Genomic DNA, 27,289 nt, shown 5'->3' with positions numbered 1-27,289 from the left:
CGGATTTATCTAACGTATGCTCAATTTATGGTGCTGGCAATTAGTGTCCTGAGAAGGTATATTGAATTTCTGGGCCCTGGACGATCGAGGGAAAACGGGCACAGATGGCAACGCTAACCGAATCCTAAAGATAATCTAAAATCTTAAAAGTTCTAGTCACTGCGCATGTATGACGTGTTGATCACCTTTTACTCCAGTCAGCAGCAGGTCACCTTGTTTAAGTTAACAGCTACTGGATGTCGGTGACATGTATCTCCCACCGCAGCTGTAGATCCAACATGTGTGTCTATCAGTTTTAAAACTGATCTTCACCCTGACCGACTACAGTACATCCACCGTATGGGAATGCAATGCTGATAAACGGACAGATGTTTACATAATGAAGTCATAAAGGAATGAGGGAAGAGACAGATGGCCTCCAGGTCCAAATATTTAATTCAGACATCTGCTTGCTATCTTTAATAGTTATATATATATTTATGTGCCTCAATATAGGAAAATTATATCTTTTTTTGCTTTTTCGTTACATTTATTAAGTGTTTGTTTGAATATTTGTTACCAAGAAAATCCAAACAAGACTTTACCTGTTTGTATGACTAATGTTTTATTATTGTTTTTTAAACAGGAGGGTGACACCCACAACTCTGTCCCTTAATAAGTTGTTCCTGCCTTTCATTCTAGCTCCTCCTGTTTAATGATGAGGCTGGTCCAGATGTGGATGATGATGAGGACCTGACAGACAGTGAGGAGAGCGTGTACTCTGGCCTGGAGGACTCTGGGAGTGACAGTGAGGATGACGATGATGATGATGAGGAGGAGGAGGAGGACAAAGAGGCAGAAATTAGCTCTAGTGCTGAAGTGAAGAGTGGTATTGAAACAGCACCACAGGGACAAGATGCTAAAGGGAAGCCGAGCAAACAGCAGTCGAAGGTAAGTTCCTTATTAACACAAACCACAAGTGTCCACGATAATACTCCTTTTCCACAGGCACGTGAAACTCCGGCCTCACAACACATCTGAATCTGGCTGGCAGCCGGGCAGGACCAGGGGCAGGGTTAATGATTTTCATCATTACGTTTTGGCGTCTAAGGCAGAGTATCTTGCTCATTAGATCCAAATTACTGCTGTCTACATAATTCAGTAATATATGAAGAACAAAAATGAAGAAAAACACAACCATAACCTCTAGATCCGCCATTCTCAGCTCGAACACAGCGCCTTTTAAATCTGCATTATCTGGTCTAGGTATTTTAATGAACAAGTTAGTTTTGTTACTGTACCAATGTTAAGAATGTTAGTTCACAGACAGTAGCCACAAAGCAGCTTCATATACTGCCGCAGGCAGAATGCACTCTTAGCTCGGGGGGCAATTTGAATGCAAACATAGTCTCTCTTGTGAAAACAAATAGGTGAACCCACAGAACCTGTTAGGTGTAACTTGCTGCTACTGTACCCAGCTAAATTATGCTAAATTCCAGGATTGCATTCAAAATGTAAACACAGCGCCATGCTTAGGGTAAATTGGCATTCACACAAAGCTGTTTTAATAAAAAAAATAAATAAACTACTGAAAACTATTTCAGGTGAAACAAGAATACAGGAAAAAATCTCACAAAGACATAAGCCCAATATATGCTCCTTGCAAGGTAGCCGGCTCTTTTGTACAGAGGTATCGGCACTATGCTTTAGTGCAACATGTCCTGGGTTCGCGCCCGCCCTCCGTCTGTGTGTGGATTGCCCCTCTTGTGTGATGCACCTGCCTGCGTTAACCGAGATCACTATAACATTTAGGAATTTCTTTATAATCCACACATTTTACTGATATTATATATCGACTTAATACAGTTCAATTCGTTATGTTGGAAGGGAAAAAAGGTTTTAAAAATATGATTTGCCAAAGAGATCCCGTTTAAGGATAGTTGTTGTTTTTTCTAGTTTTTTTGTTTGGGTGCCTAAAAAAAAAGAATTTCCACAAGAGCTGTAGTTGTATGTATGGATCTACAGCTGCGGTAGTTGTATGTATCGTTTTCATAAAGACCCGATGCATCGTTTTTTCATGATGCAAAATAAATGTGTAAATAATCAGTAAATATATTTTCCTCATGAAAATAAACGTTTCCACAGTTGAATGTCATTTCTAATTATTTATGTCTAGTCACACTGTTGGCGAGGTTCCCCACAAAAAGTTAATAAAACATTAAAAATATTACTGTCTTACCTTAAAGATGTCTTGACAGCAACCGGATTAGAGGGAAAAAGAAATCTCCAACGGAGAACACAAGAATAACTATTTACAAGTCCAACCCAACAAAGTCTGTGCTCTCTCCAGAGCTTATTTTCTGTTTTTATTAAGAAATATTATGGCATCCACATTCTCCAGGTTCAAAGAAGAACAGAGTTTGTTCACAAGCATCCCTGCTTTGCTGAACACACGCTCGCTCGGGACCGATGTTGCAGGGATGCTTAACATGCTCTTTGCCAAGGCTGCTAGGTTGGGAAAGCGTGTTTGGTTATTTGTCCACCAAATCAGGGGATCATCACTGATGTTTAATGGAGTTTCAGAAGCATACATCGTCATCTCTTGTTGGAGTAATGTTTCCTTGGAAGTAGTGTGTTTTTCTTGCTGTCAACGAAGTAACAATTCCATTGCTTGTTCGGTCTTCGCTTTCTTTTTAGCAGGTAAGTCCTCTGTGTGCACTCACTTGTACAGGCACGATTTCCGTCATTTCCGAGGTATTCCTCCACCAGCCTCACTAGTTTGGAAGACCGAGCTTCAGACACGTGGGCTTTGGCCTGTTCGTATAGGAAATCCAGGTGGCGAAGTCGTGGGGTCAAGAAATGACACAAAAAGCAGCGGCATAACCTCATTACTTGGGTCATTCAGCTGATGTAAACAGAATCGCTGAGACAAATTACGCACTAGCTTATCTCTCAAACTCTGTTTAACTGGACTAAGCAAATCAGTTGAATTTGAAGAAGACGGTGTCTCCCTTTCATCAGGAACTTCAGTCAGTCTGTGTTTTATCCCTGTTGCAAGTGGGTACAAAGAACTAGCCGTAATGTTTTTCTCTACACTCCAAAAGTACTGTAGCCAGTTCGAATGGCTGTAGTAGAGGTAGTATCTGAGCGATTAGCTTCCGCTGCTCAATCGTGAGATACAAGATACAGGTGTACCGTTGGTCTATTAATTTCTGAACACCATTTGTTTGCGCATCTTTTGGCAAACTGAGTTAATCAGTACAACTGTCTTTTGTTGCGTGTGACGTCAGTAGCAAGGCTCGGCTCTGCAGTGGAAAAACAACCCAGGCTCTCCTTAACCGCACCGTGAGGGCTCGGTACGGCTCTGGAGCGGCTCAGCTGTACAGTGGAAAAGAGGCGCAAAGCTGAGAAGAGGAGCGTCTATCTGACAAAGTTGAAAGCGGGTATCCATCCCAGTCAGCAGATGGCGCTATTGTACACTACCGGTCAAAAGTTTTAGAACACCTCCATTTTTCCAGTTTTTATTGAAATTTACGCAGTTTAATGTCTCAATGTACTCTGAAATTAAAGCATAGAACAAATAAACAATTGGAGATAAAAAAGAAATCATGGAATCGTTTTGTTTAACAAAATTTAATCTAAATTTTTGACTCATCAAAGTAGCCACCTTTTGCAGATATAACAGCCGAACACACTCGTGGCATTCTTTCTACAATGGAAATCAAATATTGTTCGGAAAGTTCTTCCCAACACTGTTGCAGAAGTTCCCACAAATGTGTTGCACTTGTAGGTTGCTTTGCTTTCACCCTTCTGTCCAGTTCATCCCAAACCAGCTCGATGGGGTTTAAGTCTGGAGACTGTGCTGGCCATTCCATGATTTGAAGCCTACCGTCTTGTTCTTTTCTTCTAAGGTAGTTCTGACATAGCCTGGAGGTATGTTTTGGGTCATTATCTTGCTGTAGGATGAACCCCTGACCAACTAGGCGTATACCAGAGGGTATTGCATGGCGCTGCAAAATGCTGTGGTAGCAGTTTTGGTTCAGGGTGCCACTCACTCTGTGCAAGTCGCCGACTCTGGATCCAGCAAAAGAGCCCCAGACCATCACGCTTCCTCCTCCATGTTTGACAGTTGGTGTCACACACCGAGGAACCATCCTTTCGCCTACTCGACGGCGTACAAAAGCCCTGCGTGATGAACCGAAGATTTCAAATTTTGATTCATCGGTCTGTAAGACCTTCTTCCAGTCTTCAGTAGTCCACTGGCGGTGCTTCATGGCCCAGGCAAGCCTCTTATTCTTATTTTGCCATCTTAGCAATGGCTTTCTTACTGCCACTCGACCTGTCAAACCTGCAGCTCGAAGTCTTCTCTTCACAGTTGAAACTGAGACTTGCTTACTTCGACCAGTGTTAAGCTGTGCTTGAAGCTGTTGTCCTGTGAGCCGCCTATCACGCAAGCTGTTGACTCTCAGAAACTTGTCTTCTGATTCTGTTGTGGCTTTGGGTCTGCCAGACCTCTTCCTGTCAGAGTTTCCTCCAGTTTCGAAGTGCCTTTTGATGGTGTAGGAAACTGTACTCACTGACACCTTGGCTTTCTTTGTAATTTCTCTAAAGGAAAGACCTACACTTTTAAGGGTTATAATAGTCTGTCTGTCTTCCTTTGTTAATTGCCTTTTTCTCGCCATTATGAGAGCAATATACTACTTCCTGCAGTACAATACTGTCCAAATAATGCTTAAGAGGGTGTAGTAACACAGTTTGTTCCAACACTGCTTTTATACAGACAGAGGGTTTGTAAGTAATCAACAAAAGTTGGGACACCTGTAGGAATTGTTAGCATCAACTTTCAAGGCTTAATTTACTTCCATTGCTGCAGAACAGCTGTAAGTTGTTAACCCATTACTTGTTCCCTGAAAATGGCCTTTTTGTATAACTCTGAAATGTACATTATTTTTCAGTTTTTGGTAACCTGAACTTTTCTTTTTAACCTCTGTCAGTTTACCGCTTACCTTTGTACCATTTCAGGTTATTCACTGGACTTGAACTGCTTAAATTTCAATAAAAACTGGAAAAATGGGGGTGTTCTAAAACTTTTGACCGGTAGTGTATATCCTTCTTGTTACCTGGTTAAAGCTTGGTTTGACCATTTGCAACCTGACTATTGGGGGGTGATAAAATCTGACCTGATGTATTTTATAAGAACATAAGAAAGTTTATAAACAAGAGGATGCCATTCAGCCCATCTTGCTCGTTTGGTAGTTAGTAGTTTATTGATCCCAGAATCTCATCAAGCAGCTTCTTGAAGGATCCCGGGTGTCAGCTTCAACAACATTACTGGGGAGTTGGTTCCAGACCCTCACAATTCTCTGTGTAAAAAAAGTGCCTCCTATTTTCTGTTCTGAATGCCCCTTTATCTAATCTCCATTTGTGACCCCTGGTCCTTGCTTCTTTTTTCAGGTAAAAAAAGTCCCCTGGGTAGATAGTGTCTATACCGTTTAGAATTTTGAATGTTTGAATCAGATCGCTGCGTAGTCTTCTTTGTTCAAGACTGAATAGATTCAGTTCTTTGAGCCTGTCTGCATACGACATGCCTTTTAAACCCGGGATAATTCTTCTTTGCACTCTTTCTAGAGCAGCAATAATTTTTGTAACAAGGTGACCAGAACTGAACACAATATTCTAGGTGAGGTCTTACTAATGCATTATAGCATGCTCCTATTATTATGCCCTTTGAATTTGTGTCCATTATTCTGACCCATATTGATTCTGCATTGTTTTCTTTGTCCTGATTCAACACCTGGGCTTCAAGACTATTTCTTATGTATAGCGCTACCCCTTCACCTCTTCTGTCCTGCCTGTCTTTCCTATATAGTGTGTACCCACTAATATTATATTTGTCTCCATCACTCTCAGACAACCAAGTTTCTGTAACACCTATCACATCGTAGTTACTTGTTCGTGCAGTAGCTTCAAGTTCTAACATTTTGTTTCTGAGACTTCTAGCATTATTGTTCTCTGATGGCACAAACCTCCAGAACCAGCAGGGGAAATAAAAGTATGGGCAAACCATTTCATTTTATTCATTTATTTTACGACATTGCAGCAAAGAGCAGGTTATAAATTTGACTTGCAGGGAGTTGTCTCATTTCTTTTGTCGGTTTTGTATTTTAATTCTCTCTGTTTTAAGTTCGTAGTACACTTGGCACACAGCTGCCCTCTTCTGGTCTAAAATAACATTTGCAGCCCCCCCCACTGATAACCATGACTTCATAAAAGGATTTTTATGCACAGTAATTATTTTATGTATTTGTTTGATCACGTATCTTGATCAGGTTTTAAAAGTCTCTGTTCCAATGATAAAATGAAGAATGAATCATTATTAGAAAATGATAGTGTACTACTGTACTTTTAGTGAGTTTCAGCAGTTTTTTCTTTGCAGATGGTGTGTGCTGAAACATTACTGGGCAGTAGGCAATGACATCAGTTCTGGGATTAAGGGCAGCAGTGTGGAGTAGTGGTTAGGGCTCTGGACTTCTGACCGGAGGGTCGTGGGTTCAATCCCCGGTGGGGGGACACTGCTGCTGTACCCTTGAGCAAGGTACTTTACCTAAAATTGCTCCAGTAAAAACCAAACTGTATAAATGGGTATTTGTATGTAAAAATATTGTGTAAAAATAATGTGATATCTTGTAACAATTGTAAGTCGCCCTGGATAAGGGCGTCTGCTAAGAAATTAATAATAATAATAATAATAATAATAATAATAATAATAATAATTTCGACTTTCTTCCCTTCATGCTGTAATAGTTGGCCTTCTATAACCCTATAACTATTTTGTTTAACAATGTGATAATATTTTTGGCAGCCGTATCTTGTCGCCTGCAGGGTGTATTTTGGACTGGACTGGCTAGCACCCCATGCAGGCTCTGCCTCTACTTTCTGCACTCATTAGACTTGTAAATCAATATGGCTGAGGATCAGGAATAAGACTTCTATCCAACGTGTCTGTGTTACTAGCACTGGGACACTAAGTTGGGTAACTGCACTGTAGCTTTTTTTCTTAAGCATTGTGTTTGCAGTCTTCCGCTGCTAGCTCTCCAAGTTGCCGAATCAGTTCATTAATATTAGACCAGGTTATATGGTATGAATAATAATAATAATAATAATAAAAAAAATAATAATAATGACTAGTGCTGGGACAAATATATGAATATTCAAACAAATATTTTTTGTATTCGGATACAAAAATCAGATGTTTGTATTCACTACAAATGACAAAATACCTTGCACTTATTACCGCCTCACTAGAAATTGCGAGACACAGCAAATGAAAAAGTGCTCTGTGTGAGATTAATTTATATAAAAACACAGAATCAACACAACAGCTCTTGAGTCTCTATTTAAAAGTTTTAGACAGCAAAAAGTAAATAAACCAGATTATGCGCGTGCACGCATAGTGATCTGACTATAGAAAGCCATCTGGGTCAAAAAAGCATTGTGCTGCTTTAGAGCAAGTCTGAATTTAATCCTGTACTTTAGATTACTGTAATCTGTCAAGTGTTATTTAATCTGTAATATTTTGTATTTAATTATATCCTGATGCAACTATCACTGACACTGTTACCTGCTCCATTATTGAATCATATTTGTCATACTTGTACTTGCTAGAATCAGAGTCATTGTATTTATCTTGCTCTTAATTGTATTATTACTTGTACTTTGATTCTTGAAATGTATTTGTTTACGACTGTAAATCGCCCTGGATAAGGGCGTCTGCTAAGAAATAAATAATAATAATAATAATAATGTCATGAGACAGAAAAAAAGGCAAGCATGTCATTCTAATGCATCGCTTAAACAGTGCCCAACTTGCTGGAAATGTTGTGTAGTGATTTTTATATAGATTGTATATATTAAATATTTTTTGTTGCGACTTTGTTATGTGGAATGTAATAAACGAGAACCAAAATGGTGAGTTTTTTCCCCTTTATTTTACAACACCATTTCCACGTTTGTTTTATTTGAAGTGTTTAAAGTTAAATTTCAGTTTTCATTTGGTTGTTCAGCTACAAAAAGGCACATGTGAACCTCATGTTATTACTTTACTGTGAAGAAATGGCAAGGAATGAAACAAAGGTAAAACAAATAAATAAGAAACTAAGAAAGCTTACAAACGAGAGGAGGCCATTCGGCCCATCTTGCTCGTTTGGTTGTTAGTAGCTTATTGATCCCAGAATCTCATCAAGCAGCTTCTTGAAGGATCCCAGGGTGTCGGCTTCAACAACATTACTGGGGAGTTGGTTCCAGACTCCCACAATTTTCTGTTCTGAATGCCCCTTTATCTAATCTCCATTTGTGACCCCTGGTCCTTGTTTCTTTTTTCAGGTGGAAAAAGTCCCCTGGGTCGACATTGTCTATACCCTTTAGGATTTTGAATGCTTGAATCAGATCACCGCGTAGGCTGCTTTATTCATTTCTTTTAGCCTGTCTGCATACGACATGCCTTTTAAACCCGGGATAATTCTGGTTGCTCTTCTTTGCACTCTTTCTAGAGCAGCAATATCCTTTTGTAGCGAGGTGACCAAAACTCAACACAATATTCTAGATGAGGTCTTACTAATGCATTGTAAAGTTTTAACATTACTTCCCTTGATTTAAATTCAACACTTCTCACAATATATCTGAGCATCTTGTTGGCCTTTTTTTATAACTTCCCCACATTGCCTAGATGAAGACATTTCTGAGTCAGCATAAACTCCTAGATCTTTTTCATAGTTCCCTCCTTCAATTTCAGTATCTCCCATATGATATTTATAATGGACATTTGTATTGCTTGTGTGCAGTACCTTACACTTTTCTATTTTAAATAAAATGCATTGTCAACTTTATGTACTATTTATTTTGGGAATAAACAAAACAACATTTCACTTGAACTGCTATTTGGTAAAGTAAGGCCTACACCACATATTCTTTACTCCTGGGATATTATTCTACTTTAGCGTGTTACGCATTGTCTGAACATGAAAATCCTGTGTTTGTCCCAGCACTAATAATAATAATAAAGAAATGAAATAACAAGACCTGTAATTCTACAGAGCCATAGATTTTATTACTTGAAACAAACAGGTTGTCCAGCTGAAGTTTAGCCTTTCACACAATTCAGGGGAAAATATATCTTTTTTTGGGGGGGTTATAACAGGGTAAGCAACTTTTTCCAAATGTTTTAGGACTAGGTTTACCACTAAGAGAGAGAGAGAGGGGAAAAATAAACTCGGAAATAAACCTCACCCTTAAACCCATCATGTTCTGGTAATCAAATCCATTACAGGAAACACTGTTCTCTTCCAGGTTTTTTTTTTAAAATCCATTCCTCGCTTCCTTTATTCACAAGTAGTTTGAATTAAGTATTTTGTTAGGTTTTGCACAAGACAGACGTTAATTTGTCACGGTGCGAATGTTATCGTCCCAAAGGGAGCGGTTTTCTCTTTTTAATCCCTTGTTGAATGTGCTGCTGTAGAGTGGGAGAGCAGGGGGCTCAGATTTCCGGGAAGGTGCTCTTTCTTTTCCCTGAGCCCACGCAGGAAAGCGATCCTGCAGACCCTGCTCGCTCCGCTCTCCTAGGCTCCTGTTCAAATCAAAGAAAGCACAGCGAGAACAGGCTCATCATTAAAAACACCTCTTATGGCAACAGAGGCTAATTATGCTTCCGAAAGGAGTGCTGTGAGTTTGTCAAATGAATGCTCGATGACGATTGACTGAATTCTAAAACTCCTTTAGTGCCATTCCATTAATTACACTTCAATGTTACCTTCCAAATAAAAAAATTAATTGAATTGAGTTAGGGTATTTTTTTATATTAGATATCAAAAATGTAACAATTACTGATATCAAAAATATAATATTTGATATCAGAAATTGATGGTTAAATATACTGATCTATACATTCTAAATATAGAAGAAATTGTGTGTTTCATTTAGGCTTTCTTTCCTTCATTCTTTACGTTACAATATAAAAATGTTTAATTTATGTCGAAAAAACAGGAACAGCTGAATGAATAGCATGTTTCAAATTAGATGCAGCTTCACACATTTTAGAGTACACTGGAAATAATAAAAAAAGAAATTTAGATGTCACTATACTGTTACACAAAAGGCATGTACAGTAGTTAAAAAAATGTCTGGGAACCGAGAGAATTGCACCCATAAGGTAGGAGAGCAGACATGCCACAGCTGAAGAAATGTGCACAGCAGATATGCTGTATGTGGCTGTGGGTGCCCAAAGAAGTTGAAGGAAGGTCCATTTTATCGAAAATGTGGAATATTACCTCCTTTCTTTTAATATACTGTCTTCTTACTGGCCAGTAGGGCTTCCCTGGTCTCCTCTTGTTTGGTTATTTTGCGTACATTGTTAATGTTAACTAATGTTTGTCAGCCTTAAGCCCCACACAACCCAGCTTCCCTGTTCCATGCTTAGCTTAGTCCAGTCCAGTCCAGTCAGACTTGTTTCAGAAGTGTACAGTGGAAGGATTTGGATGTTGGCTAGCACTTCATCTGGATAATTCATCTATAGCCTCTCATTTAATACGGTAACTGGACTGAACCAGATAACATTGTGAGATGCTGTGCTGTAACACTTCATAACCCAACTCCATTCTTCCACCAGAACCTCATTCATTGTACTGTTCATGCCAGCCACAGTGCTGGCGAGTAAATCAGCCGTTCATGTCCTTTATTGAATATGCCCTTGACCAGCGATACAACTCTATTGACTCAACAGCAATTTTGAATACACTGTACTGCAGCAGTCACAGCTAAATGTTCGGCCATGTACACTTGCAAAACCTTTAAGAGTTATTTTTGTTTATTTGCATTTTTTGCTGAATTTGTTTTTTTTTGTCTTCGATAGAGCCAGAAGTCTGCCCCAAAAAAGAAGGTGAAGGCAGAAGGGGAGAATGAAAAGCTGGAGAGGCAGCCCAGCAGCGCTGCCCTGGGAGACGAGTACGAGCAGGACTCTTCAGACGAGGAGGTGAGCACATTTCAGAGGCAGCCCCGCAGTGCTGCCCTGATAGATGAGTATGAGCAGGACTCTTCAGACGAGGAGGTGAGCACATTTCAGAGGCAGCCCCGCAGTGCTGCCCTGATAGATGAGTATGAGCAGGACTCTTCAGACGAGGAGGTGAGCACATTTCAGAGGCAGCCCCGCAGTGCTGCCCTGATAGATGAGTATGAGCAGGACTCTTCAGACGAGGAGGTGAGCACATTTCAGAGGCAGCCCCGCAGTGCTGCCCTGATAGATGAGTATGAGCAGGACTCTTCAGACGAGGAGGTGAGCACATTTCAGAGGCAGCCTCGCAGTGCTGCCCTGATAGATGAGTATGAGCAGGACTCTTCAGATGAGGAGGTGAGCACATTTCAGAGTCTGGCAGCAGTCCAGGAGCCAGGGAGCAGAATAGTGCTCACAAGACATGTCTATGAAGATCAATACTGACCTTTAGCAAGAAATAGGTTTGTTCTACGCGAACCTTGTTACAAAGTCCACTCGTCCCATTTGCCATTAACCCTTTTATGAGCATTGTTACTATGCTGAGATATTGGCTTCCTGGTAACGACAAAGACCACATTCTTTTACATCCTCTAGTGTCTTTATAGTCTGTACACTGTACTCTCAATGTACAGGGGGTGTCTACTGAACATTTACCCGTTTCCACTGCCGCATTGATTGAACCTCCAGCCATATTAACCCTTTTAGTACCAAATTCATTTCTTTGAAACAAAATCAGATAACAAGCTCTATTTATGTAATTTGATTCATTACATTGAGACTTAACTTTTGCGGTTAACAAAATTTAGAGTACGTTATTATAACACTATAGTTAAAGAGAACATTAGATGACAGTTAAAAATGCTCCAAGAATTACAAAGTAGCCTGTCCTCAAATGATATAACCTACTTGCTTTCAGGCAGTGCCTTTACCATTGGTGTATTCTGTGGTTCTCTCATAAAGTTGCATTAAAGGTAAGGCTGTCACATTTATATTCTTTTGTAAATGTGGAAATCGCCTCCAGTAAATTCAAGAGCCATGGTTATATACCAATTACCCTTCAATTTGTCATTTATATAGCCTTTTTTTAACATTTACTATGGAGCAGTAAATGATACACTTGTCCAGTAAAGTCAGATAGTTAAGGAAAAGTTATTTTCAGACTGGTTCTTCTGTGGTAGACAACAGAGCTTTCATAAAACCACACGGCTGATTTGCATAGAGCACTCGCTCAGCTTCTGGTTTCACTTGGCAATAAAAACATGTTCTTTTTTCTATTATTAGCGATGGTGGTATCGTAGAGTTTGGATAAATATCTTTGTATCATAATTGAACTTTCTTATAGCTTCTCCTTTTCCAAATAGAGGGGACAATAAACAATCCCTTTAAGGTGTTGGCACTGCATCATGCTAAGTAAGCAAGGCTGTTTACATGCTCGAAACGGGTGACTTTGGAAGTCTACTTGTTGTGTAAAGGCAACCGAATTTGGAAAATATCCTGATGGAAAATATTCTAAACTAGTGTGGTTTAATCAGAGTTTTCAAATGTACAGGTTAAGGTATAAAAGCATCTTTCTCAGCCTTTTCTAGGGTTTCATCACCAGGCACATTGAAAACCATTGAACTTGATTGTTATGCTAATCATTGAACCTGACCGCTGTGTTGAACCATTGAGCCTGACCGCTGTGTTGAACCATTGAGCCTGACCGCTGTGTGAACCATTGAGCCTGACCGCTGTGTGAACCATTGAGCCTGACCGCTGTGTGAAACATTGAACCTGCATTGCATATATAGTGTGTTGCTGATAGATATCCTGCATAGAACCCCAATAATAATGTGTTTATTTCATGCTAGATTTGTATGTGTTTAAACTGGGAAGAGGAGTGTGGGCTTCAATTTGTGTGTGTGGTTGATCTGTAAGCCAGTATACACTTACCATTGGAGGTCTTGGGCACTTTGGCTTGCATTAAATGAGAGTCCTGCCTGCGTACAGCAGATCAGGCTGCCCCTGTGCCTCAGACAGCCCACAGCGGACGTCGTCTACAAATAAACCTCCACAGAGTTTCGAAATGCTCTGTTTTTTTCCCCTTTGCAATAAAGGGCCATTTCCTGCTCGCAGATTGAAAGGGAATATGTGAGACTGTAGTGTCTGTCAGGCTCGCTGGGAGGAAGAGGTTTTGCTCCGCAATGACTTTTCCATGTGGAGTGTGAACTGAATGAAGACATATTGTGGAATAATGTGTTTTTTGTGTGGTTTTTTTTTTTTTTAAGGCCCTGGCTTCTGTTCTAAACAAGTTTCCTGCTCTGCTCTGCACTGCTACTGACCTGAGACTGCACAGTGCAGGAGAACTCAATTCAGTAGCAGTGTTCGAGGAAAAGCAATTATTATTATTATTGTTTGGTTTTTTTAAAATCTAAATAAAAAATACACAGCAGGCAGCCTGTTTGGAACGTGTTTTGATTCATACAAGGCATATAATGTAAATGATTGTGGATTAACCATTTTCCTGGTCTTTTTGACTGGTTCCAGACAGACGTTGATCACTTCAGGTATGCATTGAACTAAAGCTAGAACCGAGCCCCATGGGAAGATGGAGATCGGTGCATTCACTGAAAGCTCTGGGTTTTGTAGTCGTTTATGATTAGGGGGTGTAGCAGTTTCATTGTGTATAAATGAATAGGGATACCTTACAAGATATATCGTACTGGTATTGTAATAGAAGTACAGTATGTATCGTAATGCATTACCAATAGCACAACATTGTAGCAAAAAAAATAAACAGCAGTGACATACAGAGAAGCTGCAGGCATGTAGGATACACTGCAGTATACCACACATACACTACACTATACCACACATATACTACACTATACCACACATATACTACACTATACCACACATATACTACACTATACCACACATACACTATACTACACTATACCACACATATACTATACCACACATACACTACACTATACCACACATATACTACACTATACCACACATACACTATACTACACTATACCACACATACACTATACCACACATACACTATACTACACTATACCACACATATACTATACCACACATACACTACACCACATACACTATACCACACATACACTATACCACACATACACTATACTACACTATACCACACATACACTATACCACACATACACTACACTATACCACACATATACTACACTATACCACACATACACATACACTACACTATACCACACATACACTATACCACACATACACTATACTACACTATACCACACATATACTATACCACATACACTATACCACACATACACTATACCACACATACACTATACTACACTATACCACACATACACTATACCACACATACACTATACCACACATATACTACACTATACTACCACACATACACTATACTACCACACATACACTATACTACCACACATACACTATACTACACTATACCACACATATACTATACCACACATACACTACACTATACCACACATACACTACACCACACATACACTATACCACACATACACTATACTACACTATACCACACATAAACTACACTACATTACACATACACTACACCACGCATACACTGTACCACACATACACTTTACCACACATACACCACACCACACTACACTGTACCACACATACACTTTACCACACATACACCACACCACACTACACTGTACCACACATACCCTACACTGTACCACACATACACCACACCACACCACACTACACTGTACCACACATACCCTACACTGTACCACACATACACCACACCACACTACACTGTACCACACATACCCTACACTGTACCACACATACACCACACCACACCACACTACACTGTACCACACATACCCTACACTGTACCACACATACATCACACCACACTACACTGTACCACACATACCCTACACTGTACCACACATACATCACACCACACTACACTGTACCACACATACACTACACTGTACCAGACATACACCACACCACACCACACTACACTGTACCACACATACCCTACACTGTACCACACATACATCACACCACACTACACTGTACCACACATACCCTACACTGTACCACACATACCCTACACCATGTATTTATTTGCTTGTTTGTTTATTTGCTTAGTGGTGGCCACGTTTGCTTCACCCCATTATTTTTAGGATTCCTGCTTTATGATCACCATATAGTTCATGTTTCTAGACTTTTATTTGTATTATTGTTGATGTGCTGTTCATTGTTATATTTCATTCTATAACTTTTGATTATATGCTTTTATCTTCATGATGCAAAATTATTAAGTCAGGAAATACACAGTGCATTAGGTTTACATGCCATAAATGAAATGGATGTATTTGTTTGTTTACTTGCTTACAGTGGTGGCCACATTTCTTGCGGTACCCCAATGTAATTAGGTGCAGTACCCCAATGTAATTAGGTGCGGTACCCCAATGTAATTAGGTGCAGTACCCCAATGTAATTAGGTGCAGTACCCCAATGTAATTAGGTGCAGTACCCCAATGTAATTAGGTTTACAGGGCTCGAAATTCACACCGGCCATGCGGCAATTGCCGTGGGTGCCCTTGTCAATTGCCGCAATGCCCCTGGAAATGTATGGGTATTCACTGCAATTGTGGCCACAGTGCTCTTCAGCTACAGCAACTAGACGCCTGTATGAGGAAGCGTTTGGATCTAAACAATAACATGATTACGCAATTCACATCAGCGGGGAAAAAAACAACAAACAGACAGAACCATTTCAAGCACATGGCATTTTACAGACGGTAGAAATCCATCTCGGAAAAAACGTACAACTAACCCTTGCACACAATCTGCAAAAAAGATGGCGAAACGGTAATTTTTTTGTTTGTTTTAAGGTCAGTAGTTTATAAATTGTTACGATACTTACGAGTGGTTTTCTTTTCAGGTTTATTTATTTATTATTATTATTATTATTATTATTATTATTATTATTATTATTATTATTATTATTATTATTTTACTGTAACTAACTTTAATGTTTCAATTGCCGTTATCCTCATATTAATGTCTTTATTTTTACCACAACGGAACCAAAACGGTAGGAAATACTATTCTACATTGTATTAGTGTTTATTCTCATTATTTGTCCATCGTATGATAGACACGTTTTTTGTTTTTTCAGTTCATCTAATAAATGTAACGCAGCTACCTGGCATTTCGTATGTTACACGCAGGAACGAGATTTCAGAGTTTAGTTTATGTTAACTGAGGTGAATATTTAAGTATTGCCTTGAGATCACGGGAAAAAGAGACAGAATTAGCCCCGATTTGCAGAATTCTAATGCATAGCAAAACTGAAAAGTTGTGAATTTGTCTTCAGTGGCACACTTACTGCTGCTATTAGGTGGCACTAGAGCAGCACAGAAACACTCCATATAGTTTGTCGATGATACCTTTTTAGAAGAGGGATCAAGGTAAGTACAATTATAAAAGGGCTTGGATACATTAAATGCAGTGATTGGCTAAACACGGTCACATGACCGAGCAGTAATACTTGTCTTATGCAAGGCTAGGGATGAATCCATTCCCCGAAGATCAATCAATGAAGTGGATTTCATTTTCTTTAAAATCTCAATCTGTTTTATTGGCGGCGATTATTCCTGTAAAGCCCCGGACTGCAGAATCAAAAACCGGGTTGCGTTGGATCTTAATAATGACGGGACAACATATGACTTAAAAATAAAACACTAGGTTCATATTTTGAATAATATGGTGTAAAAAGTGAAATGCATTACATTAATTCCAGACACCAGTGTTGTATTATATCATGCAGTGAGTAGTGTTGTTCTGGTTGACTGGTGTGCCATTCTGCATGGCTGTCTCACTGACTGTCTGGAAAGGCTCTGGTGTTTAGTGTTGAGAAGAGAGGCAGGCAGCAGGTTTGGAGGAATTAAAATTAAAGGTGCAACAGATTTACTGTGCTCCTGAAACAGTGATTTTAAATGTCAACGTTACTTACCAATGTCAATAAAACTTGTAAATAAGCAGTTCCTTTTTTCGTTTTTCAAACTGCACTTGTAATTTGTAGCTTCTAAAGACTGTAGTATTTTGCACTGGCTGAATGATACATATATAAAGCTTAGTTTAGAGTTGAAATGTTATGGTTCTGATTTATTAATACTCATTAATGCTATTGTTAATTGAAAAGTCATTGCTGTAGAAAAAAGTATTTCTCTTTGTAGATCTTAGGCAATTTTACTGGTGATTTCCGTGGGGACCAATTAAAATTGAACAAAAACAGCCCTGTGGATTAGTGATAAAAGTCAATGCCTGGCTGCAGCGCAGGGAGCTGTGACCTCACAGGCTCCAATCTAGGCTGCTGGTTGACGCACAAAAAAAATAAAACAGCATTTTGTGAATAAATAAATCGTTATTAAGTTAAACTTGAAGGCTATTTTTGGCCGCGGCCTTTTTGTTGCCAATTTAGAGCCCTGGGTTTACTGCTTTGTCACCATTTTTATATATATATATAATATATATATATATATATAATCATTTTTTTTTTTTTTGTTATAGTTTGTTTTACAATAGACTTTTATTTACTTCTCGTGGTTATATTGAATTATATACTGCATTTTTTTTTACTTGTATGTAGTCCTGTATTTTAGGGTTAAAATTTTATGTACAATTTGGTTTTGCTAACTTTGTGATATTTTGCTAGTCTGGACAACTTCCATAAAATAGCTGACCGTGCTGAAAATAGGGCTGTTTTCGGGCATTTTGTCATACAGACCATGGCTCGGACAAAGTCATGTAGTTCCTTAAGGGTAGCAGATATTTGAAATGGATATGTTGGTTTTAATTTCTGATTTAAGGTTGCCAAACTCCAAACGCTAAAACACAAGTAGTCATATTCATGCCTATATTACGGGTAACTTGAACTGCAACTGTTTAAGAGCTGAAAAAAAGGTCTAATTTAAGCAAATGATCAGTTCAATTAAGGGTCTAGTTAAGTAATTGAAAGCTTGGTTGGAATGAAAACCAGCAGCCACCAGGGGTCCCCAGGACCGAGTTTGAGAAGCCCTGATGTAAATGCTTTACTCCAAGCGGCTCACTCCCGTAAGTGGCTGTTTATTAAACTATACATATTTCTGTGCAGCATCCTATGCATAATGCTGGCGGATGGTACAATAGTGTGTTTAGGTAAAGCTCAGGGTGATGGCTACAGTTTGGTTTTGTGGTGCATTGGCAAGGACCAAAAGGTCAGTAAAGCTAACCAAAAGGTTAGTTAAATGAGTATGATACATTTCTATGCCAGATCCATATTGGAAAAAACAACTTATTTTAGTAAATTCTGTACAGTTGTTCGTGTTTTTTTTGTTTTTTTTTGTATTTTGTGAAGAGGTGTAATTCTATAGGGATTTATTGAATTAAAAAAAGATGTGGGGTTTTAGCAAATACGATGATTTTTAATATGTTAGGCACACAAGTCCCTCCACCCATCCAAGTATTTGTTTGCATATATGTTTGTTTATTTGTAAAACCTGGCAGTGTGATTGCATGACTGGGAAAGCTCCAGGTGGTTGGATAATGCGGAACAGATGGGATTCACAACGATCACAATTTTCCAGCGCTGGCCGTCTGCAATAAAAGCGTGTATTTTCACAGTTCCGCAGACACCCTTGTGCTCAAGCTCTCCGAGGGTAATGAGAGCGGATGAGACCGCAGCGCTATGCTTTATGTTTTTATTAAAGGCTGAGATTGACAGCAGGGGAACATTTTCCAGTATTCAAATCCAGCCCCAGTTGAAGAGGAACACCCCGAGTTCATGCTGCCAGCTGCTGGCTGGCCTGAAACACACTGCAGCAGGAACGTTGAAGATACATTTAGAAATCCTGGCAGTGTAAAACACACAACATTTATACAGCTGGCTACTTGCTCATTTTAGCAAACAGTGTAGATAGAAATGCACCAGGTATTTATATAAACATTATTAAATCTGTTTAAACAGGTATGCTTTTGAGAACATTCATAAATACTGAACTGGTACAACCCCACTCGCTGGCATTAGAAATGGGTCTTTCTTTCTTTCTTTATTTCTTTATTTATTTATTTGTGTATTGAACATTTGTCGAGTCATAAACTGTTACACAGGATTCTTGACCATCATGCAACTGTCATAAGAGAAAAATAATAGTAATTAAAAAAAACTTCCTAATGTGGGACAAGTACAGTACCCCTGAATTAGTCATATCCTGTAATTAGGGCTTCTGTTTTTTGGTTTCTATTAATTTCATTTTTTGGTGCTTCTTTTTTTACCTGTTTTATGTAAATGTTTTTTTTTTTTGGGGGGGGGGGGGCTTTCGCTTTTTATATACTGTATGTAATTATTGTTTTCAGTTACTTTCCAAAATGCTTGGGCGGATTTTTCTGTCACAATATGTATAGTAACTCGACAGTACTTGCACACTTAAGTTGTACCTTCTTTCCTTTGCTGTCTTCCACAATGAAATCCTTATGATCACGGGCACATTCTAATGGAGTTTTTGTGTGTCTAGGCATTTTATTACATTTTTACATCTTACATCTTGCAATTCTATCTAACTGTAATATAGCTTTAAATCCTGTGAACAAGCCACCTAATTGTAATCTCATTTTCAATCTCGCAAGAACTCCAATAGAAATGTAGAATTTGCTGCCAGTCTGTAGTTTGGGTGGGTTTAACGAATCAATGATAGAACGAATCAATGATAGATACAAGTCAGGAAGCAGGGACATTTGCCCAGCAGCACTGGGAAAGGTAGTTTGTTTAGAACATAAGAACATAAGAAAGTTTACAAACGAGAGGAGGCCATTCAGCCCATCTTGCTCGTTTTGTTGTTAGTAGCTTATTGATCCCAGAATCTCATCCAGCAGCTTCTTGAAGGATCTTAGGGTGTCAGCGTCAACAACATTACTGGGAAGTTGGTTCCAGACCCTCACAATTCTCAGTGTTAAAAAGTGTCTCCTATTTTCTGTTCTGAATGCCCCTTTATCTAATCTCCGTTTGAGACCCCTGGTCCTTGTTTCTTTTTTCAGGTCAAAAAAGTCCCCTGGGTCGACATTGTCTATACCTTTTAGGATTTTGAATGCTTGAATCAGATCACCGTGTAGTCTTCTTTGTTCAAGACGGAATAGATTCAATTATTTTAGCCTGTCTGCATACGCCATGCCGTTTAAACCCGGGATAATTCTGGTTGCTCTTCTTTACACTCTTTCTAGAGCAGCAATACCCTTTTTGTAACGAGGTGACCAGAACTCAACACAATATTCTAGGTGAGGTCTTACTAATACATTGTAAAGTTTTAACATTACTTCCCTTGATTTAAATTCAACACTTCTCACAATATATCCGAGCATCTTGTTGGCCTTTTTTATAGCTTCCCCACATTGTCTAGATGAAGACATTTCTGAGTCAACATAAACTCCTAGGTTTTCTTCATAGATTCCTTCTTCAATTTTTGTATCTCCCATATGATATTTATAATGCACATTTTTATTGCCTGCGTGCAGTACTTTACACTTTTCTCTATTAAATGTCATTTGCCATGTGTCTGCCCAGTTCTGAATGCTGTCTAGATCATTTTGAATGACCTTTGCTGCTGCAACAGTGTTTGCCACTCCACCTATTTTTGTGTCGTCTACAAATTTAACAAGATTGCTTACTATACCAGAATCTAAATCATTAATGTAGATTAGGAAGAGCAGAGGACCTAATATTGATCCTTGTGGTACACCACTGGTTACCTCGCTCCATTTTGAGGTTTCTCCTCTAATCTGTACTTTCTGTTTTCTACATGTTAACCACTCCCTAATCCATGTGCATGCATTTCCTTGAATCCCTACTGCGTTCAGTTTGAGAATTAATCTTTTATGTGGGACTTTGTCAAAAGTTTGTGTTTGTTTGTAGTAGGTTCTTTTGTTTTTTGTAAGGGAAAGGGGTGAAGTCAGTGTGAATTGAGTAACCATTTCCAGGGTTTATTCCGTTGTTTATTGGCGATACACCGATTTTTTTTTTTTTTTTTTTTTTTTTTTTTTTGTATCGGGGGGGGGGGGGGGGGGGGGTAGTGTTATTGGTTAAAAACAAAAATCATAAGTGCTACATATAATCAAGATAATCGCCAAACCAAAATATTATATTTGGAAATAGTCCCCCCGTTATTAAAGCAATCTCCAGCAGGAAGGGAAAGTGCATGCCCTGGATGAGATCGAATCCAGTATTAATGCTGTTTACAGATGATTCCCCATCCTGACCCTTCAGTACATTCCTGCCGGCCAGGTGGATCCCTGGGATTTGAGTGCCGGATGCCGTCTGCTGTATGTAAACGTTTTAGAACCGTGGTCCACATGGATCACTTGCCTCAGCCGTGTTTCTCTCTGCTTGTCCCTTTTCACATCTGGTAGTTTATTTTATTTTTAACTGTTTGTGTCAATGGCATTGTCCTTATAGATTTACGGGTAAACTGCAGCAGAAGAACGTCTTCGTCAGCTCTACAGTGCACCAGCTTTTAATAGACTTCTCAGTGGATAGCAATATTTTAAGTTTATCCAATAACCTTATTTAAAACAACTGCATGATTGTATCATTTTACTCCAACTTTAACAATACAGTACAACAAAAATACCCTAGGTGTGTGTGTAGAAGCATTGTCTGCAGTTGCATTTTGTAGCGTATCTGCTATATGTTGACACACTCGTTTAAAGGTAACATGCCCTGTCTGCAGTGTTAGCTGGCTCGGGGATTGTCCCCAATTTGATGATGTGCCTGTAATGAGAAGAAAACCTTATCAGATTCCAGCTGGACTGGGACCTGCAGCTGCTCTAATGTTTCTTCTGCCAGCAGGTGTCCCTGTTGAGTAAATTGAAGCAGAACCATGTTAGTCAATAGTAAAAAGGCAGTCAGAGTTGAGATCAAAATTGTATTAAATGTTTAAATCTGATGCATCGAAATGTATCTTCCATGTCCAAACAAGTCGAACTGTATTGATTCTCAGTTTTCTCTTGGCCCCATATTCCCCACCGTGGAAGTTTTTGTATGTACAGTCCTATCTGTGCGAGTCCTACGCGGGATTTAGATCCATTTAAACCCTAGGCCCAGGTATAGTACTTCCTTGAACCCTGTCCCTATGTGACCCATTGTGGTGAAAGTAAAGGTGATGCTAATGTAGGAGGAGGACGAGGCGTGGGGCACTTTTTAGTTGGGCTACCCTTCATTTGTATATAGTACATGCCATGAAAATAAAGGGGGGAATCCAACATGGTTACGAGTGACACTGGCATTCCCATGCATTCTTGTGAAAAGTGACCATGGCACCAAACCCCTTTTTTAATCAGAACCAAATGGCTCCAAAAAATACTTTAAAACTTCCTTCCTTTTCTTTTTCTTCTATGCTCTCTGCCAAGCTCCTCTTATTTATTTCTACCCTTTGCTGTAGTATGTTTTCCATATTAACTTAATAATGGAATGTGTATTCCCACCTGCAGGACTGAAGTGATTGAAGCACCTCTTTCATACGTGATCGATGTTTTTACAAGCAGTAACAGTCCCAGCTACCTCTGCAGAGTTCTAGCAATGAGCCAGGTCCTGTATCTCAGTAATGGAGAAAAAAAGGACTTGCTACCGAGCAGCACTGAAATAACCACTGCCTCCTAACTAACTCTCTATGCAAGGCAGAGTAGCTGGTAAGAGTCTAGGAAGCAGAGAGTTGCGCCTGTCCCAAAACCATCATTTTTAAAAATATCTGCTTCTGATTACGTTTTGCTAGACCTGTTTTGTTCATTGAAAAGCAGACTGGATCCTTATTTAAGATTCAGAACAGGCACCGTTTTCTCAGTGGCTCTCTTTTTTTTTCCAACCAGACTTTGTTTAAAATTGTTTTACGATGAATATATTTTGAATTACAGCAGGCTGACTGGGTATGTTTTTTATGATATGTCTATTCTCTTAAGACACAGTGGTTTTGTTCCTTATTCTATTGGATTAAACCTGTACCGGTTTTATCAAATTAAAATAACTAAGAGAACATGAGCAGTGTTCACTTTCAAGTTGTAAAACTCTTTTTGAAAGTTCAGTGGAATACACACGGTTCCATATTCCTTCATGGCTCACCAACACATTTCATCCACGCGTTTAGCAGGGATCCGACTGGGTGTACATTCTCAATTGAGTGTCTGCTAAACTCACCCGCTATCAAAAGCCTAGTTCTGTTGTTTTTAGAAGATGCCTTAATAACGGATTGTTATTCCATAAATAAACTGCTCCATTGTAAGATTTGTAGAAATACTAAAAGAAACTACAATAGTAAAAGTATGAAGACATGGGGAATAGCCTAAATGTTTGTCAAATAATTTATTTGATACTACCTGAAGTGTTCACTTAAACATGTTTAGCACAACAGGGTGTTGCTCTAATCTAAGGGAAGGCTGTGGTGCAGTGGTAAGGTATAGATTTTGTAAAGTGGATCAGAAAGCTGGAGCAGCACAAGATTCGTCTGTTTCATAAACTGCACTGTCAAATTCCAGTTGCCTATAACAAATGCAGATAACCATTTTTATTTTTAGAATGATGAATTTTGTAACGTGTTTTTTATAATTTTATAATCCCTACACTTGCTGTTTTTTTTTTTTTTTTTTTTTTAAATGACGGAGAATCTCACGGATGAGAGTATCATTATTTTAAACCTGCCTCCGTTTTAACCTGATTTACAAAATCTAGCAAGATTGTGACTTCCTAACAATTTCAGAAGGAAACTCATATTGGCCAGGCAGAGTTTGTATGCTGGGGGAGGTTTACAGCTTGACAAGGTTTACAGCTTGACAAGCTTGACATGGATAAGTGTTTGGCTATCACCTACAGATTATAAGCATGGTAAATGGCACACACAGCTTTAAGGGGAGGGGGGGGGGGGGGGGGGGTAGATTTTAACTTGTATTAAAAGCTCACTCCATTGGATTAGATTTATTTACAATCTGAATTGCAAAAATAACATCTTGTTTATGTGCCAGTTTATATATAGTAATGTGATACACCTAATCTTAGATATAGCAGATCTGGGAGAGCTGCTATGCCTGACCAGGGCTTGTCTCCCGTTGCTCTGCTCCAAGTACCAGGACTGAAGCTGAAGCTGTTTTCATTTTTTGTTTTTTTGGCTATCAACTGAGAATAAACTGCAACCATTTGCTAATTTAGAGCTTCCATTGCCAAATACAAAGGTTTGCATTCAGTCCGGTTTAAAGGCATGCTGTGTGAGTGAAATCGATATGCTGATAAAATGGACAGATCGGTAGTAAATGATTTGGAATGCTGGCCTGTCATGCGCCAGCCGTCAGCAGGAAATCCCTTTTTAATAGTGTATTTAGGAGAGCGGAGTTGTGTTTTTCTAAGCCGTGGAATGTTGATTCAGAAGACTTGTTGGGGGGGAGGAATCGCGTGCTGCTTTCGCTGTGCAGACACGTCCTCGCTGTGATGCAGGGGTCCCTTGCAGGTGTGTGTGGGGGGAGCTGGGGAGCTGGAGCAGGGGGCTGCCAGACTAGCCACCTGTCGTTTTGGTGGTTTTTAGGACTTCCTTTCATCCGGTCTTCGTACTGCTCCCAGTCGACCCAGCGTGTGTCCCGCCAGAGCCCTGATTGAAACCAACTGGACGGGACGGATGCCATGTGCACTGCCACTCACAGGAGAGGCCCCTGAGAGGGGAGAGGCTCGGGCCCCAGGCTCAGGAGCCACTGGAAAGAGCCAGAGTGTAGTGGATTATTATTTTTATACAATATATGATAAATAACAATTAAAACTAATATTGGTAATATTGATGTTCTAGCTTTGACTCGTGTTATTACTTGTTGTGTGTTCGTGCAGTTAATTGATGGAATACTGTTACTTGACAGAACGCTGTTGCACTCTGACAGTGTGGATTAGCAGAGCCTGGAGTTTTTCTCCTCTGTTAAAATATAGTGTCCTGTCTGTGAAAGCTTCAGGGCATCATTAGACGTTTAATTTTCAATAAATAATGGCTTCTCAGAATGATATACCGGATGGCTGGCCAGGTGGAATATCATTTAAATTTGGACAGCCAGAGCTTTCCACATGCATGTGAGTGGGTTAGCCCCCATGTACACATTTTGAATCCCAAACTATGCATATAGGATTTAAGCTGCAGTGTAATACAAAAAAGTAAATCGTAATGTGTACACGCTTGCAGTATGTGTACAAACGGATGGTTAAAGGTGTGGAATTGACATTAATACTATCAGGGAAAACTTGTTCCAAGAGTACTGAAGCGGAACCTGTAGGAATCCCATCAGACAAAGTGAGACTCCGAGACTGAAACCCAGTCACATAAATCCTACGACACTGAAATATAGTGGACCGTGTGTTTTGTTTTTTTTAACTTTTAATTCAGCTTTTGGCCCACAAAACATTTATCTTTGTGATCGCTGTTGCACCTCAGCAAGATTTCTTTGTGATCATCCCTCTGTTGGTTGGTTTCTGCTGTTCAATCCTGTATTATAAACGCCTGCCCTGTGGTCAATGCTGATTGCATACACACACACACCCTGTGGTCAATGCTGATTGCATACACACACACACACACCCTGTGTTCAATGCTGATTGCATACACACACACACACACCCTGTGGTCAATGCTGATTGCATACACACACACACCCTGTGGTCAATGCTGATTGCATACACACACACACACACACACACCCTGTGGTCAATGCTGATTGCATACACACACACACACCCTGTGTTCAATGCTGATTGCATACACACACACACACACCCTGTGGTCAATGCTGATTGCATACACACACACACCCTGTGGTCAATGCTGATTGCATACACACACACACACACACCCTGTGGTCAATGCTGATTGCATACACACACACACACACCCTGTGGTCAATGCTGATTGCATACACACACACACCCTGTGGTCAATGCTGATTGCATACACACACACACACACACACATACCCTGTGGTCAATGCTGATTGCATACACACACACACACACACACACACACACACACACCCTGTGGTCAATGCTGATTGCATACACACACACACACACACACACACACCCTGTGGTCAATGCTGATTGCATATACACACACACACACACACACACACACACACACCCACCCTGTGGTCAATGCTGATTGCATACACACACACACCCTGTGGTCAATGCTGATTACACACACACACACACACACACACACACCCTGTGGTCAATGCTGATTACACACACACACACACACACACACCCTGTGGTCAATGCTGATTACACACACACACACACACACACACACCCTGTGGTCAATGCTGATTACACACACACACACACCCTGTGGTCAATGCTGATTACACACACACACACACACACACACACACACACACACACACACACCCTGTGGTCAATGCTGATTGCATACACACACACACACACACACACACACACACACCCTGTGGTCAATGCTGATTGCATACACACACACACACACACACACACCCTGTGGTCAATGCTGATTACACACACACACACACACACACACACACACCCTGTGGTCAATGCTGATTACACACACACACACACACACACACCCTGTGGTCAATGCTGATTACACACACACACACACACACACACCCTGTGGTCAATGCTGATTACACACACACACACACACACACACCCTGTGGTCAATGCTGATTACACACACACACACACACACACACACCCTGTGGTCAATGCTGATTACACACACACACACACACACACACCCTGTGGTCAATGCTGATTGCATACACACACACACACACACACACACACACCCTGTGGTCAATGCTGATTGCATACACACACACACACACACACACACACCCTGTGGTCAATGCTGATTGCATACACACACACACACACACACACACACACACACACACACACCCTGTGGTCAATGCTGATTACACACACACACACACACACACACACACCCTGTGGTCAATGCTGATTACACACACACACACACACACCCTGTGGTCAATGCTGATTACACACACACACACACACACACACACACCCTGTGGTCAATGCTGATTGCATACACACACACACACACACACACACACACACACACACACCCTGTGGTCAATGCTGATTGCATACACACACACACACACACACACACACACACCCTGTGGTCAATGCTGATT

General features: G+C 39.9%; 1 protein-coding gene across 1 annotated transcript in view; it reads left to right on the top strand.

Annotated features, from left to right (window-relative positions):
- The window catches only part of bop1 (BOP1 ribosomal biogenesis factor), an 86,553-nt gene that overhangs the window by 595 nt on the left and 58,669 nt on the right, over positions 1 to 27,289 (top strand). Inside the window, exons 2-3 of the mRNA XM_034920883.2 lie at positions 682 to 930; positions 10,883 to 11,002. Of these exons, the coding sequence (XP_034776774.2) occupies positions 682 to 930; positions 10,883 to 11,002 (369 nt within the window). The remainder of the gene's footprint in view (positions 1 to 681; positions 931 to 10,882; positions 11,003 to 27,289) is intronic.

This window comes from Acipenser ruthenus, chromosome 3, assembly GCF_902713425.1.
Source record: "Acipenser ruthenus chromosome 3, fAciRut3.2 maternal haplotype, whole genome shotgun sequence".
Classification (NCBI taxonomy): domain Eukaryota; kingdom Metazoa; phylum Chordata; class Actinopteri; order Acipenseriformes; family Acipenseridae; genus Acipenser; species Acipenser ruthenus.
This window is presented reverse-complemented; position numbering and strand designations above follow the sequence as displayed.